General features: G+C 52.0%; 2 protein-coding genes across 5 annotated transcripts in view; one reads left to right on the top strand and one right to left on the bottom strand.

Annotated features, from left to right (window-relative positions):
• The window catches only part of TMEM218 (transmembrane protein 218), a 29,475-nt gene extending 16,218 nt beyond the window's left edge, over positions 1-13,257 (top strand). The window contains exon 7 of one of the 2 annotated variants that reach the window (XR_010127661.1): positions 11,698-13,257. The gene's annotated coding sequence lies outside the window, so the exon portion shown is untranslated. Of the gene's footprint in view, positions 1-2,317; positions 5,953-11,697 lie in introns of those variants that run through there. The other variant, XR_010127660.1, reaches the window with a different exon arrangement.
• The window catches only part of SLC37A2 (solute carrier family 37 member 2), a 28,992-nt gene continuing 14,869 nt past the window's right edge, over positions 2,376-16,498 (bottom strand). The window contains exons 5-19 of one of the 3 annotated variants that reach the window (XM_054438857.2): positions 14,904-15,039; positions 14,393-14,469; positions 13,373-13,539; positions 12,701-12,738; positions 12,253-12,405; positions 11,825-11,915; positions 10,295-10,357; positions 9,853-9,938; positions 9,299-9,347; positions 9,032-9,105; positions 8,698-8,776; positions 8,497-8,594; positions 8,153-8,217; positions 7,911-7,967; positions 2,376-6,054 (exon numbers count right to left, since the gene is read on the bottom strand). In XM_054438857.2, coding sequence (XP_054294832.2) covers positions 7,937-7,967; positions 8,153-8,217; positions 8,497-8,594; positions 8,698-8,776; positions 9,032-9,105; positions 9,299-9,347; positions 9,853-9,938; positions 10,295-10,357; positions 11,825-11,915; positions 12,253-12,405; positions 12,701-12,738; positions 13,373-13,539; positions 14,393-14,469; positions 14,904-15,039 — 1,207 coding nt within the window. In that variant the 3' untranslated portion in view covers positions 2,376-6,054; positions 7,911-7,936. The remainder of the gene's footprint in view (positions 6,055-7,910; positions 7,968-8,152; positions 8,218-8,496; positions 8,595-8,697; positions 8,777-9,031; positions 9,106-9,298; positions 9,348-9,852; positions 9,939-10,294; positions 10,358-11,824; positions 11,916-12,252; positions 12,406-12,700; positions 12,739-13,372; positions 13,540-14,392; positions 14,470-14,903; positions 15,040-16,498) is intronic. The other 2 variants (XM_054438858.2, XM_054438859.2) reach the window with 2 other exon arrangements.

Here is a 16,498-nt window from a genome sequence, read left to right as displayed (position 1 = left end):
TTTCTAATTTTTGTTTTTTTGTCTGATGTAAATGACAGGTTTATATGTTAAAGATTGGCTTTAGGCAAAAAAAAAAAAAAAAAAAAAAAACTGTGCAAAGTTTATTTCAGCTTGACTTGACCTACAGTCTACAGACTTGGAGTCTATAATTACCAGCTGTGGTGAAATGAATGATAGATTTCCTTCTACTTGCATACTCAATGCAGTTATGCAAAAAAAGCCCCGCGGGGTTGGGATAAGACGTAGAAGGCTGAGAGGGCTCAAAATGAATTTCACTGAGAGTTTGGCATGGGATAACCCTATAGTCAATGTCTGTTATGGTACCCTGTATGCTCGTGGCCTTCTTGGAGACAGGGCTCAGAGGTCATTCCTTAAATACAGACAGAAGTCATCTTAGTGTTCAGAACCATTCTGTGATCAGTGGCCTTAGAATGTGTTCCCTCCTATACTGTTCCCTACCCAGAGGGGATCCCGTGGCAGACTGGTGATCCCCACTGTTTAGAAGGTGGAGAGGGAGAGTAAATCTGGGTTTCTGTATAAGAAAATAGGTTATTTCGTAGTATCTTAAAATTGTATCCTGACAAAAGCTGAATTAGCAGGATACCACCCTATCCCCACAATGGAGATCATAATGGGTAATTTATTGATAAGTTCCTTAAATTTTTCACTTATAAAAATGGAAGTAAAGCTACCATTCTTTGTGTACAACGTAAATTTAATGTAAAACTGCATCAGAATTACCATACCAATGTCCAGGGACTAGGGAGTACATAGCCATTCATTCTCGCATCCTGCCGTGCATTCAGCATGTATCCTGTGCCCGTAGGGTGTAAAGCACTAGTCCTGGTGGAGTAAGCCCATCAGAGAACTAGGCTGTGAGGTATCTAGACTGTCTTCCTCACTCCATCCTGGAAGGAGGGCATCCAATTTATTTTTAAATGTTTTTATTCTAACACAAAGCAATCCATTTTTTGTTCTGTTACTTAACAGAAACTTTAGTATCAACTCTATTTCATGGTTGTTGCAGTTGAAGTGTTTCTGGTTTATTTTTTGCTCAATGTGTAAAGAAACCTGCTGTGATTATTTTACAGATGAGAAACAGGCAGAGAGGACAAGGGATTTAAAAAGTTTCACAGTTAATTAGAAGTGGGGCTCCAACTTGACATCAGGATTCCTGACATCTCATTTCTCAAATAGTTTAAAGATCACTTTTGGCTTTCAAGTAACTCCTTATTTTCACATTGGTTAATACTGTTTCTTAGCTATTTGTACCTGACGTTTTCCTAACACATATCCAAAAAGGTAAAAGTTTCATTAAAGGATTCTAATGATCATTTTAGTATGAATAACAAACATTCAATCGTAATTCCTTTGCTTAAACCTTTAAGTATCTGGCTGTTACATAGAAATGAATTTCCAGATGTGAGAATCAGAACCGTATGGAAACGAATCTGGAAAAGTGTTGATTATCCTCATAGGAGCATAAGAACTCAGGATTGGAAGAGATTTTATAGTTCATAAAGTTCAACCTTTAATCTCTATTTCCATCCCAATACTTGGAAATAAGTCTAGGGTTCCACATGTCAAAATAACAATTTTTGTTAGATTTAGCAAACATGTGCTAGGCATTTTTCTAAGTGTGTTGTAAGTATTATGTCTTCCTCATATTGGCCCTATGAAGTAGGTACTCTTAATATCCCATTTCACAGATGGGGAACATGCACAGGCTGGTAGGGGTAAACAGGAGTCAGGATCCGAAGTCAGGCAGTTTGGCTCTAGAGTCTAAGAGCCTGACTACATTCTGTTATAGAGCGTTGCTCCATAAGATAAACTCGAAGGAAAAGGAGGGGCAAGGGCAGGCAGTGCAAATGTATTTGACAGAAATACCAAGGAAAAGTAGCTGAGTCTGGTGGAAAAACCAGAATCTTAGGAATTGAGCAGGAGTCTGGGGAAAAGCGTGAACAGGCACGCAGGCCTCAGAGATAGCTTCACCCATTAGCCCAATGTTTCTGGCAGGTCTCTGCTGTTAGACTTTGGTTGTCCCCTTGCTCAGAGGTACTAAACAGCTGAGCTGCTAGTAGACTAGGTTTTCAAGTTTCGAGAACACTGCCACCGCTCTTGTAAGCACCATCCAGCTGGAATGTTGAGATTTGGGCCAGTTTTCAGAGGTGCCAATGGCAGAATCAAAGCCACACACCAGGAATTTTTGTTTTGTTTTCCACTTGATCTCTGTCCCTAGCAGATTATTGGTGGTGACTGTTTATGCAAAAAAAAAAAAAAAATTTCTGAGTTCCTACCCCCTACCCTCTTTTCTCAGTTTCCTGCCACCAAAGAAATGAGAGCTGGGATCGAAATCAGGCTCAGTGCCACAGACAGAATGAGAAAGTGTGTTTTTAATGGTTTACATCACATCATGCTGGAGATGATACAGTCTGTGCATTTAGCCCAAGTCCTGCCCTCGGAGAACTCTTGGGTGAGGTGGTCACACAGTAGCCCTTATGCTGTGCCCAAATGCTGTGAGGCCAGCCCCTTCACTTGTTTTAAGCTTTGGGGATTTCTTTTGTTTGCCTGTGGTTATTTTCCTGCCGTTAAATTGGTCATACCCCAGTTTTACACTGGGAATATTATCAATTTCCTATTACTGTTGTAACAGATTGCCATAGACTTACTGGTTTTGAACAATCCACATTTATCGCTCCGGAGGTGCGAAACCAGAAATGGGTTTCAGGGGGTAAAGGAAAGGCTTTGGATCCTTGAGAGAACCCATTTCCTTGCCTTTTCCACCTTCTAGAGGCCGCCCCTATCCCCCTGGCTGGTGGACCCTTCCTCAGTCTTCAAGGTCAGCAGAGCAGCATCTGCCAATCCCCAACACTCCTGCCTCCCTCTGTGATTCATCCGGAGCCCTGTGATTCCACTGGGTCCACCCCATCAGTCTTTCTATCTCAAGATCCTTAATCACATATGCAAAATCTCATTTGCCATGTAAGGTAACATTCACTGGTTCTGAAAATTAGGATGTGGACATCTTATGGGGGCACATTGTACCTATCACAGAATATAGGGCCCCTTCTCCCCTAAGCATTGCCTCCTTCCACCCCCATCTGCCATCTTCCCTACCCCCACACCTTTCAGTAGGAGGTCTGCTCCTTTGTCACTTCTCAGGATTCCCAACAGCAACTCTCCCACCCCCACTCAGACACCCAGAATGTGTTGAGTTCCTCCTGCCAGCCTCAGTCTTAGTGGTGGCCTCATGGTGCTAGGACCAACCAAGAGCTTCTTTCCCGTTCTTTTCTTTGCCTCTTGCCTCCTCCTCGTCCTCCCCCAGCCACCCCACACACACTCGCCCAGCCTCCCAGTGGATCTCTAAGGGAGAAACACAAAGAGTTATTACTTTTTAATTACAAGTGCTATTGTAGCATCTATAAGGAAGAACATTTTAAGCTTAATTGAGACCAAATGTGAAGTTAAATTAAATGAATAACTAATTAACGTAATGCTCCTACATTAGCCCCATGTGAGTGAGTGCTGAGGCCCAGGGAGAAGGCAGGTACTAGGCCTCTGGTGAACAGGCTGTGCCCAGAGCTGCCCAAACAGGGCCAGGAACCTGGGACCTGGGAGATGGGTGCAGACAGGCAGATCTCAGTGCTGGGGTTCCCCCAGCCTTCAGTATTTTTTCCAACTCCCTACCCACAGCCTAAGTCCTCATTTCTGAGGCCAGACCCTGAGCTCCCACAATGCCTTTTGCATGTGTCTAGTGCCGCACTTACCTGCTGGTAGGAGCCAATGCCATTTGTTCAGTTTTCAGTCTCTAAGACCTAACACCCTAGGAGTTGGATAAGTATTCATGTTAACTTCCTCCCTCATCCACTACCCCTCACTACCTTATCAAATGAATCATCCAAGTCCTGAGAATTCTGCCTTCATAAGGAAGAAGGACTCTTCCCGTTGCCCCGGAATCGCCCTTCTGCCAGCCGTGTTCCTGCATGGCTGGACTAATGAACAGCATAGCTCTCACCTGGAGTCACTGTCTCCGTGTGTTTTCCTATTTATCCCCTAACTAGACAAGTTCTTCAAGGGCAGGAGTGTGTTGAGTATGTGTCTCCCTTCATACTAATCCTATGAGGTAGGTAATGTCACCATTTTCCTGATGACGAAACAGGCTTAAAGTTAGTAAGCAGTGCAGCTGGGGAAGAGAAGACCTCGAGAGACCCATTCCTCTTCCCCTGCCCTCTGAAGCAGAAAGCAAGCTGGAAGTCTGAAAAGTCAAGAGGCTCCTGCTCCTGTCTCTGCCAGGAAGCAGGATGGAACAACAGCCCACCCTGGGCTGTATGATGGGATTGGGTCACCATCTAGTGGCTCATATAAGCAACACAGCTTCTCCTTAAACTCCTTAATTATAAGTGCTATTGGAGCATCTCTAAGGAAGAACATTTTGAGCTTAATTGAGACCAAATGTGAAGTTAAATGAATAACTAATTTCATTTCATTCTCAATGTCAAAGAGCAGCAGCAAGCAGCTTTCCTGAATGCTGAACATAAGGCCAGAGTATAGCTCTTGCCCCTGTGGGCTCTGAGGACTTGGAGGTCCCTGGCTGACTCTTAACACTCAGAGCTGAGGTGACTGCAGGCAGGAGGAGCCTTCCTTGTTTGTTGCCATTGGTGCCTGTGCAGCCTGCTTCAGTGTGGAAGGGTGTGTATCTGGCTAATGCACCAGCCCACAACGTCCCAGGAAATGCAAGGCTTTTATCTTGTATGGCGCTCTAAGCTCCCAGTTTGCCCACACATCATCAGTATCATGAGCATCCTCTTCAGGAATGCCCACTGTCATCAGCTTTAACCTACCCACTTGGTGATCCTGGGACCCCACTTCAGCACCCCATGCCAGCCCCGCTCACTGCCAAGCCAAGCCCCAACAAGGATGAGCATGGGTGCAGCAGGTCAAAGGGAATCTATTGGTGCCAGTGGGCAACTTTAGGCTCAGATGGAGATGCCAAGCGCTAGCCAGAAGACAGCGAGTGATCCGGGACTTGGGGTGGAAGGAGAGCATAGAAAAGTGGAAAAGGGAGCAGCAGATGGTACCAGGTGACCACACCTGCAGCAGCTGCCTGAATGAACCATTCACGCCCTCACGTCTTGCCAGTCTTGTCACCGTTGGCACCTGTGCTCAGGGCATAAGTCCTTCTTGTGTCCATTGTCTACTCCATTCCTAGAGCAGAGCTGGCATACAGTAGGCACTCCTTGGCATTTCATTCTCAAAATACTTAATACACATACTGGTATTTTTAGTCATGCCAACCCCTCTTTCTACTCTCCCCACAGCACCGGTCCCCAGTCACCTTCCACTGAGGACATTACGGGGCCGGGATCAGAGTGAGGCAAGGGAGGCACTCAGGGCCGGCATGTGCCCAAGAGGGAGTGCCCCCTCAAATTATGTACCGAAGGCAGCTCCCCTGCCTCACCCGAGTGCTGGCCCTGGAGGAACAGCAGTGATGGGCGGGTAATGGAGTTATCAACAGGCCTAAATGGAGGGTAGAAGAGGGCCCAGCTTGGGGAAATGCACAGGGAAGACTGTTTCATGGATAGAGGGACAAAGAGAGGCTGGGCTCTGTTGACGGAGTGAGATGCCCACCTATAAATACAGGCAGATTACAGAGGTTAAAATTTAACATGGGAAGGAGAGACACACATTTTCCAGGCCTTGGCCTTGTGAAGCCTTCTGTCTTGGAATCTGAACAAGCAAGAGTCTGAGCATATCCTTCCCTTATCAAAATGGAGACACAACTCAGCCCCAGTCTCATCCCTTTTGCTTGCAGCTTCCAGAGCTCAGGCCCCTGAATCTTCTATATCTTCATGCTTGGCAGTCCCCTTCCCATGGAGAATCTCTGTGTCCTTAGGCAGCCCTGGGTCTGGGCTGGGCTGGCTGATGTTCAATAAAGAGGGTTTGCCTCCCCTACTTGTGGAAGTTTCTATTGTCTTGCCCATGGGGAGCACGTTGGGGACCCAACTGGGGCCTTCCATGCTGCTGTTCCCGTTGGGGCCTCATATTTCTTTATACCTGCATGAAGAGGAGAGAGGGGACAGAAGAGAAAGTGAGACAACTTCATAAGCTCCTGCTGAGTGGGGAGAGGAAAGGCAGGGTCCCAGGGTCCCTTCATCATTGCTTTCATCTCAGTTCTCTGTAATTAGGCCTCCCTTTCACCTCTCGGGCAGGAAATAGCAAGCCAGATTAATATTTAAAACCTGGCCGGGCACGGTGGCTCACACCTGTAATCCCAGCATTTTGGGAGGCCGAGGCAGGTGAGTCACCTGAGGTCGGGAGAGCGAGACCAGCCTGATCAACATGGAGAAACCCTGTCTCTACTAAAAATACAAAATTAGCCAGGCATGGTGGTGCATGCCTGTGGTCCCAGCTACTCGGGAGGCTGAGGCAGGAGAATCACTTGAACCTGGGAGGTGGAGGTTGCAGTGCGCTATGATCACACCATTGCACTCCAGCCTGGGCAATAAGAGTAAAAAAAAAAAAAAAAAGAAAAAGAAAAAGAAATTAAATAAAACCTTACAATGTTCATGCCACATTTGACAGCTTTACAAAGCAAAATCACATATCCCATCTTAGCCTCAGAATACCTGGTCAATTCTGCCAGGTATTCAGGGATAAGCATCCTCATTCATACATAAAGATGTGGCAGTTCAGAGAATCTGGGTGCTATGCCCAAGGTCTCATGGAGTGAGTGGAGAAAGCAGGACCGTCCAGGGGTTTTTGGATTCCAAGCCCAGTGCTCTGTCTGCTCTGATAAATCACTGCACACCTCACACACAGGCCTCCCATGGAGAAGGACCAGCCTGGGACAGCGGTGGCAGTCCAGAGAAAAGCAAACAACCCCCAGGCCCAGTTTCAGTGTTAGGCTGTGCCCGAGCTCCGAGCCTCTGTCTCTCACCTTCAGTGAGAGGCTGCCGCGAGGCAAGCTCACACATCTAAAGCCAGACACAATTCCAGGCACAGAGCAGTTGCTCACTAAATCCTCCTCCCTTTCTGCTGCTCTTCTTCCCTTCCCACCCTCAGGCCTGGCTCCAAGGAGCACAAGCATAGGAACTTTGGGTCATGCAGTCCAGCTCCCTGCTCCCCTCTTCCAGGGCAGGGCGGGGCAGGACAGGACAGGTGCTCTGCATGCTTCCTGTGTTGTGTGTCTTCCTGCTCTCACTTTCTCTCCCCTGGGTGGTGTCTTCCTTAAGTGGAAGTGTGTCCCCAGATGCATGCCGATTACCATGACCCAGGCGATTCCTCCTCCTATTTGCCATCCAGCCCAGGTCCACAGCTCTGGCCAACTCGTTAGCGGCCTCCTTGTTAGCACGAGGCTCCTGCTCAGGACGGCCAGCGGGAGAGGGTCGCGCGACCATCAGACCACCAGCACTGTGCAGCCTCAGCCACTGACCTACTGGTGCCACCACCACATCCACCACCACCAGACAGTAGGCAGAGAGCACACCAGGCCAGCCACCCATGCTTGATTCACATTTGTTTCAGAGACTTTGATTGGTAGTTGCTTTTTTTTCTGCATGCCCCAGGCAGAGGGGCCAGATGACCTTGTTTTCTGGACTTCAGAAGGCACTTGCAGCTCAGTCTCAGCTCAGAGGGAAACTAGTTTCCCTATTTCTGCCTCCTCTGTCCCTGGAGGGCATGTCCAAAGTTCTAACACTGTCCCTCAGGGAAGAGGCCACCAACCTCTGTAGTATCTCAGACCCCTTGGAAAACACTTCCCAAGCACCATGCTCTGCTGAGGTTGAAAGTCTTTACAACTGGCCCACAAGAAAAAAGAGAAAGTTGGAAAAAGTCATACTGCAGGACAGAGGATTTGCATGCAGCCCCCACTCAAATGGCACTTGAGTCACAGACTCGAAGTAAATACTCACAAAAGTCATGGGACTTGAGGAAAATACTATCGCTGGTGGGTTAGGACCATACTAGAGCTATAGAGATACACGGGGACAACAGAGGACAGGTTAGCAGGGTGAGGGCCACCCAGGGACTGGCTCAGTGCTCCTCAGGTCTGGGCTAGTCGAGCCTCAGCCTGCGTTTGGAGAAACTGAGCACTGGGCTGATTCCCATGAGAAATGAGGTTGGTAGAGGGGCAGCTTCAGCTCCCTGGACTCACCCGCTGCCTCTGCTTAGGGACACCTTCCAGGCCAAGATCTCTTTGTACACTAACCGGCAAAGGAGCTGTGGAGCACGAGGCACAGAGGGAAGGGAGGGCACTGTTAGCATTGAGCACTGAGTGCCCAGCACCAGGGTGACCCGTGGACTGGCAGTGGATAAGGGGGAGAGACACACTGCCATTTGGCAAGGGGTCACTCGGGGGAGGGAGAGTGCTTCTGAGCAAAGGGCAGCTGCTCTCATTGCCCCAGAACCCCAAATGGCCAATGCTTTGGACCTCCAGGGTTCCAGTCTGGCAGGACAGAGCATCCCTCAATACCTATCTGTGTACCCCAAGACTCTTACCAAGCAGGCTAGGACATCGGCAGAGATGAGCATGTAGAAGACATTGTTCCAGCCCGTGGGGGAGATGAGCCCAGCCAGCAGAGGCCCCAGAGCCGCACCTGAATGGAGCACAGCCTCGTGAGCAGGGGTCCTGCACCTCCCCTGCCCACCGGAGGGCACTATGCCCAGGGGCCGGCCCACAACAGAGCTAGAGTCACAGACCTATGGAGCCGGTGCCGTCGATGATGGCCGTGACCGTGGACAGGGCTTTGGCATTGCCCTTCAGGCTCTTGTGAGTCCCCTGGAGAGAGACAGTGGAGTGGGGAGGCCCAGCTGAGTGGCAGCATGAGCGGAACCAGGACAGGAGAGGGGCTGACTCAGGGAAGGTGGTGACTGGGGTTTGGGCTTGAGAGGAGAGGGGCCCATGGTGCGTTCTGAAGGACTTTGATGGTTTCTCCTCTGCGGGATGGGAGACAGGGAGAAATGGACCTGGAGATGGTGGCCCTGACCAAGCCCCCAGAGTGGTCCCTGGCCCTCAGGAGGTGGCCCCACTTACCAGGTCAGCAGAGACAGCAGTGGTGATGAGCGCGTATGGGCCATTGACCAGGCCCCCGCAGATGATCAGCATCACTGGGACAGCACAGAGACAGCCCAGTCAGAGAGGCAGCACCACCCACAGCCCCAACCCCAAGGCAGGAGCACTCTCCAGCCTTCAGCCCTCCCAGCCCCTCCACCTGCCAGTGCCCGCCGTGGGCCAGCCTCATGGGGCCCCCAAGGCAGTGCCTTTCCCCTGGGCTGGTGGGACTTGCAACCTCCTCCTCACCTATGGAGCTGGTAATCCCGTCCTGGCCAATGTAGTTGTACAGGAACATCTGAAAGAGGAGAGGGGAGAGGCAGAGTCACTGAGAATCCCTTTGCGGGCCTGGAGCCCTGAGGTCTGGAACAACCTTCTGCCCTGAAACCCCAGAGGGCATCCTATTCCTTTTCCCCTGCCTACCCAGATTTCTCTGGTCTTTAAATGTCCCAGAGATGGACGATCTAAAACATGGTACTCTATCATCTCCCTTTCTCCAAACAGTCTTCTCTCAGATTCAACCTCAATCTCTTCTTTCCTTGATCAAGAAGTTTAGGAGGCGGTCTCCTTCTCTACCAAGGCCAAACAGTCATGAATCCCCCTCAAAAGTCTGCAGTCTGGCTCTTTTTCCAAGGTGCCTCTGCTGACCCTCGCTTCTCCTCCCCCGTGCGTGCACAATGATGCATGTGCACGCGTACACAGAGACATCAATGCGTGCAATGCATGGACGTGCACACAGGCCAGAGGCCCACACAGGCTCCTGCTCACATGCATTCACACTTCACCCTCGAGGTTATACGCACCATGGGGGCAGCCAAGATGAGCATGACGCAGCAAGTGGTGGCCCTGCCATTGGTGTAGTCAGAGATGAGCCCTGCCATGATGCCGCCTGGAACACACACCCACTCACACACTGACTCCCAGACAGGACCCTGCCATCCCCTCGCCTGGCACCCCAGCTGTGCCCCAGTGCTGGCCTAGGCCTGTCAGCAAGAACCAGCAGAGCTGCTTTTTCCACAGCCCTCCCCTTCCTGTAGTGCCCATCACTACTGGAGACCAAACAAAAGGGCATCTTTCTTAGGCCCACCCAGCCAGGCAGGAGCAGAACTGAGAATAAACCCAGGAGGCATTTTTCCTCTGGTGCCACCTACCCAGGTCATAGCCCATTGGGCCTGTCCCTTCTTCCTGCACCCCACAAGAAAAGAGGGGAAGGGAGTCTGCTGGCAGAGCAGGGCAAGGCCTCACCTATGATGCCACCAACATCGAAGAGTGTAGACAGGTCCCCAGCCTCCTTGGCACTAAAGTGAGCTGTGGAAAACACAGGTATGTGGTCAGACCTAGGTTCGGGGCAAACATCCTGGAGTGTCACAGCTAGAAGCCCTGCAGAGCGTGATCCAGGCCACTGCCCCCTCTTCCAAGGAAGAGCTGGGGACCTGTGGAGCAGCAGGCTGGCCAGGGCCACGGGGTGAGAGTGCAGCAGTCTGGACAGATGCCCTCTTGGTCCCGTCCTGTATTGCCCTCTTCCCCTGCAGGATGGCCTTCACCTCTCAGAACAAGCCCTCCCTGGCAAGCTCTGGGATCTGGCCCCTGAGCCTGCTGTCCCGTGGCCACCTTTCCCCTGGAGCACAACCTGAAGCTCAGCCCAGCCCTTTCTCTGCTTCACTCCGGCCCTAGTAGCACTAGGAGCTCTTCCCGTTTACCTTAGGCTGTGCTCATACAAGAGCCAGGAAGGAGGCTTGCGGGGACACAGGGGCCTCAGGTCACAGGCCTTGGCTCCATGTTTTGAAAAAGGAATGTCCAGAAGCTGAGATTGTAGCCCCACCCTCGAGGTTGCCTCATACTCTGAAGTCAGCACCAAGGCCGCAAAACAAAGAGTCATGGTGTCCACGAAGCTGCCCTAGTGCTCCACACTGTCACAGAGAGAGGCCCCGACAGAGCTGTGGGGCAAGCTATGGCTTGAGACTTGGCCGTGACTAATTCCTACAGTATCCTGTTCAGAGCAAGCACAATGCGTGGCAAGGCACTGTTGTTCCTCCCCAGGGCTGGGAGGGAGGGAGGGGAGCAGTACTGGGTGAGAGGTCCTCAGCCCTGGTGGAGCTTGGAGGCTCCTGGGGGCTGGGCAGGGCGGGGTGGGCTGCTGTTTGGTAGAGCAGCCCGACCTATGGAAAAGCAGAGACCCAGGCCAGGTGGACATGAAACATCCTTTTTCAAGTGAGCTCTTCTTATCTATACATCCCTGGGCAGGGGCAGAGGGGGGTAGGTCCATGAGACAGGGCAGAACACCAGTGCAGCCCAGCAGATCCAGGCACAGCAGCATCGATCACATTAGGTCCCACTGGGAGAAGACCGCCAGGGTCACCACCAGGCTACAAGGAGTGGGGTCGCTCACCAGGCCCTCTTCCTTGGACTGGGGGAGAGATCCAGCAGGCAGGCCTTTCCTAGCACCTCCCAGTCCTACCACCTATGAGCCAAGCAGCCTGGAGGGCTAGAGAAGAAGATAGCAAGAATTGCAGAACAGAGCTCTGAGTTCCTAACCCCCAGCTCAGTTCCAAGGGAGGGAAGGTGACTGGAGTCAGGGTCTAGCGGGTAGTGTGCTGGATTTAGCTTTCATTTAAGTAAAGAACTAAATCAAGCTCCTTTCACTCTAGGAGATGTTCAGCAGGAATTCTGCCTATATACTGGAATCACAGGCATCACCACGACGGGCTTCCTCTCCCACCAGAGGCAGCCTTGGCCTCCTCAGAGACCCCTTCATTCCCCTTCTCTTGAACTTACCCACATTGGCGATGTAGAGGGGCAGCCAGTAGAGGAAGGTGTAACTGACCAGCTTGGCAAACAGCAGACACAGAGAGAACTCGACCACACCCTGGGGAGTGCAACAGGGGGCACATGGGAAGGGGTCCAGAGGTCCTGGGTTCAGAGGTGGCCCCGAGGGGTGCTCAGCACCACCCCAGTACTTTCCATCACCTGCCACACAAAGCAGCCTCCAACACATCCAGTCCCAATAAAAGCAACGTGACCACTGTGCTTTTTTTGTTTCAAGACAAATCTCCCACACTGCCCTCCCCAAGCAGGCTGCCCAACTTACACCTCTCCTATAAAGAAGTTCTAGAAAAATAGATCACCCAAGCACCCCGTCTCCTCATCACCAACAGAAAAATCTGGAAAGCCCCTCTTTTTCCTCCATTCCACAAACGTCTTACTGGGATCCGGAGCGCCCCAAGGAAGCTGATGGCAGCAGGCTCTTCGCATGGCCCCTTGGAGCATTTGGCCACAGTCTCAAGGCCGCTCTCCCTGATAGAGCAGGGACTGTTCCCAGGGTCCTCAGGGTTGTCCTGGTTCTCAGCTGGCTCACCCTGAGCAGAGGAGATGAGCCCTGCTGTGGGTGCATCCGTGTGCTGCCTCCCACCGGCTGAAGGTGCAGCCCAGGCAAGAGACACTGGCTCCCAGGATGGGGAGGCACATTTTTGTCTCGGGCTGGACTGACCTGCCAGACTCATCAGGCTGTAGGGCCAACCCATGGGCCTAGCACTGGGTCCGTGAGGTCAGTGAGGGCCAGAACTCCCTGCCCTAGCTCCCCAGGCCTCTCTGGGTCCAGCCCTCTGGATGGAGTTGGAGGGCAGGGATAGGGCTGGGAGGGCTCACACTCACGTGGTGCTGAGGAGGGGTGCAGTCCACATCTTCTGGGTCTGGAAAAAAAATCACTTTCTAAGAAGTTTCCCAACCCCCCCCAATCCCAAGGTGATTGCCAGGCCCTCACCTTGCACTGGGTCTAAGCCATCCCGGGAACCGGCCCCACCTCTAACTCCTAAGGTGGCCAGTGTGTGTCCCAGCAGGAGGGAGCGGGGCCTGGGGCTCAGGAGACAGCTTTCTAGGCCTGGCTTTCCTAACAACCGGCGGTGTCACTACTGCCTCTGGGACTTTAGTACTCTTAGCTACACAGTGGCTCTCATACCTGGCCTGGCTAGTGCACAAGGCCACCTGCAGCAAGTGGAGAGCCTGGTCACTGTAACAATGTCCCTTCAACTCCACCGTCCCTGATCACACCTCTCAGATTCAACCAATGCTTGCCAAGCACCTCCTATGGGCCTTGCATTTTAACTATGGTGTCTGAGTTAAGCCTGCAGAAATCCTACGAAATAGACATTATTATTACTATTATTATTTTACAAATGAGAAAATAAAGGCTCTGAGAGATTGTCCAAAGTCACATGGCTGGTCCTCCCACTCTGTGACCAGCAGTCTTTCCAGTAGGTCCAGCTGCCTTCTCCCAGAAACCGAGAACTTCTAGGCTCACTTGTGGGGAGTGAGGGGCCCACTCACGTTCGATGAGGAAGAGGAAGGTGATGACACCCATGATGGCAGTAATGATGCCAGGCACGATGAACGACAGGCCCCACTGCCCGTTCACCCAGATGCCGGCGATCAGGGAGCCCAGGATGTTGCCCACAGATGTGTGGGAATTCCAGATGCCCATGATGAACCCCCGCCTGGAAGGGAGGGAGAGAAGGGAAGAGGGTAGAAAAAGTAAAAAGCAAAGCACATCGTTCATAGCAACTGCCCCAACCAAGCTCTAAAGCTGGGCTGACTACAGCTTCCTCGAGGCACCAAAGACTGAGCCCGAAAGCCCCAAGTCAGCAAGGAGTGGGAAACCTTGGGTGGTGTCAAGCAGGTGGCTGCAGGGCCTGGGGTCTCGCTCCGCCTGCCCAGCTCTCTGAGTGCCGATGGGAGCTCTAGCCACACTGAGGGCATGGGGGCCCGGCCCTCGTTCTTCTCTTCTGTCCCACGATCTCACTCTAAAGCACTGTCCTCAACCAGGGGTGATCCTACCCCCAAGGGACATCTGGTAACAGCTAGAGATTTTTGATGGTCACAACTCAGGGTGTGCTATGGCATCCAGTGAGCAGATGCCAGGAAGGCTACTACTAAACAGCCTGCAGTGGTAGGACAGTCCCCAAACAAGGGTCCAATAGCCCAGAAAGTCAGTAGTGCCAAGGGTGAGAACCCCTTCTCCAAAGCAACTTTGTTTTGCACACAAGCCAATTCAAGGTGGGGAAGGGGGGGGGGTGGGGGGAAGTTTTATAGGTTTCTTTTTGTCTTCGTTGAAAATAGAAATTCATCTATTATTAGAAAAAAACATAACTAAGGTTGCCTGCTCTATGGGTTAAAGCCTCATCAGTGAGAAAATCAGCACTGCTTTTAGCCACTTCTAAGCAAGTGAACAGCAACGCGGAGGCTGCTTTCTGACCCTTCCCTCTGAAATTACATCAGAGGCCACGGTGACCAGCTCGGGACCCCCAGCCCTCCCAATCCTTCCCATTCCTCCTCCTTTGTCACACTCACTTCCCCTTCCCGAACCAGTTGCCGACGCAGGTCACCACAGAGGGCCAGCCTGTGGTCTGGACGAGTCCATTACAGACCTGCAGGAAGAGGAAAGGGAGGGTGGGAACAGGCCTGGGCTGTGCCACTGGCTCCCTGCTCTGACCGCCCTGGGCTGAGGAGGTTCAATTTCGTGGCCGAGGAGCCCTCCATACCCCACACTACAAACCTTACCCTTCCCTTACACACATGCCACACCTCCCCAATGGCATGAGCTGGCTTCTCTCGCTCCAGATTGTTCAAGCAGAGACCAAGCCTCTCGTGCATTGGAAGTGACCACAGCGTTGTGCTAAAGGCCAACTCTCTGAGTGAATAAATGTGGGGGCAGTGGGGCCAGGAGGTAGAACTCAGTGCAGTGTAATAGAGAGCACTGGACAGGGAGCCAGGAACAGGCTCCCATCCGCTGTGAGCTGCGGTCTCCCAGGTCCTTCCCCAGACGGCAACACAGGCCCAAGTGCAAGATGGTGATTCATACCTGGATGACCACAAAGTACCAGAGCTCGTGGATGTTCCAGAAATATCCCAGGCCAAAGAGCGAGGTGAAAAGGCCACTGAGCAGCATTCCAGCGGAGAGGTAGTAACGGAGCGGAAGCCGCTCCCCAAAAACCCCACTGGGGAAGAGAAAGTTGGATCTGCAGTTAAGCTCCTCTGTGTCCACCTCAACTCCCTACCATGTTTCTGCCCCCACCACGCTAGGAAGTGGCTCTGGCCAAAGTCCCACCAATGACTTCTGTGTTGCCATGTGACGGGGCCAACCTCTGTCCCCCACTGCTGCTGTGACACCTGGCCATGCTCCATGAATTTAGCTTGCCTATTTTCCTCCGCTTGGCCAGCCACTCCGTGTCGTGTATTTTCCTCTCGGCGCAGTCTTTTGCAACACTTTTACCATTGGAACAACCACCCATAGGCTAAATAGCTCCACGTGCATATCTTCAAGCCTGATCTGTCTCCTAGAGCTTCACAGTTGCAGACAGGTGCCTCCTGGACATCTTTATTCAGATGCCCCTGGGGCATTTGAAACCCAGTGCTCTTAAGCTGAATTCCTCTTCCTCCTCCCGCCAACTGTCCTGACACCTTCATCATCCTGTTATCCTCATCTGAGTGAATGCCACCCCTTGGGCACTCAAGCCAGGCTCAGAGCTCTCTCAGCCTCCCACCTCTCCTCTCCACCCCTCACATTCAGTCTCCAAGACTCACCGGGCTACCTCTTAGCTAGTGCTCCAGTACATAGCCTCTTTCCACCTCTATCACCACTGTAGTAATGTAAGCTCAACAGCTTGGGCTATTGTCAAATTGGTCACTCTGTGTGACCAGTCTCATCCACCTCAGCATCACTCTCAGAGCGAGCTCCCAGAAATGCCCATCTGGATGAGACACCCTGGCGAAAACCCTTCCATGCGTCTCTGCCCGTGGACCTCGTGTGCAAATGACCTCAGCCCTCAGCCCTGCTGCTACCTTCCTTACACTGTCATTCCCTCCATACACCTGCCTGCAGTTCCTCCCGTAGATCATGCTGTTTCTTCACATTTGCCCTACTTGCTCGTGCTATTCCTTCTGCCCAGGTCTCCATCTGCACCGCCGCACCCAAGTCCCTTGCATCAGGTCAGACATCATCTCATCCAAGAAGCCTTCCCCGACCCCTCTGCTCTAGCTCAGCTTGGACTGAGTAATGACCTTGGAGCTCCCAGAACGCCTGATGGCCACCTCTGTCATGGAGCCGCCACAGTTTTAGCACCAGCTGCTGATGCATCCATTGCCCCACTAGCCTGTGAGCCCTTTGGAGGCAGTATGCAGCCTTATTGATCATGGATTCCTGGCAAGGAACAGCATGCTTCCCATGCTGGTTTGGACGCAGCAGAGGATGGGGATTCTCCTAGCTAGATGTGCACGCAGGGCCATTCTTAAAGGGTCCTAGTCCATACCCACCAACTGTGATATCTGAGTGAATAGACTCAAAGGCAGCATCCAGGAGAACATTTCCAGGCAAAAGAGCTGCTACCAGTGGGAGTCTACCAGGCGAAGGGGCAGTCTCTGCGAGCGCGGTAAGGCAAGGAGGATGGCTGTGGGTGG

This window comes from Pongo pygmaeus, chromosome 9 (genome assembly GCF_028885625.2).
Source record: "Pongo pygmaeus isolate AG05252 chromosome 9, NHGRI_mPonPyg2-v2.0_pri, whole genome shotgun sequence".
In the NCBI taxonomy this organism is placed as follows: Eukaryota; Metazoa; Chordata; class Mammalia; order Primates; family Hominidae; genus Pongo; species Pongo pygmaeus.
The sequence above is the reverse complement of the archived record's forward strand: the minus strand, read 5'-3'. Positions and strand labels throughout refer to the sequence as shown.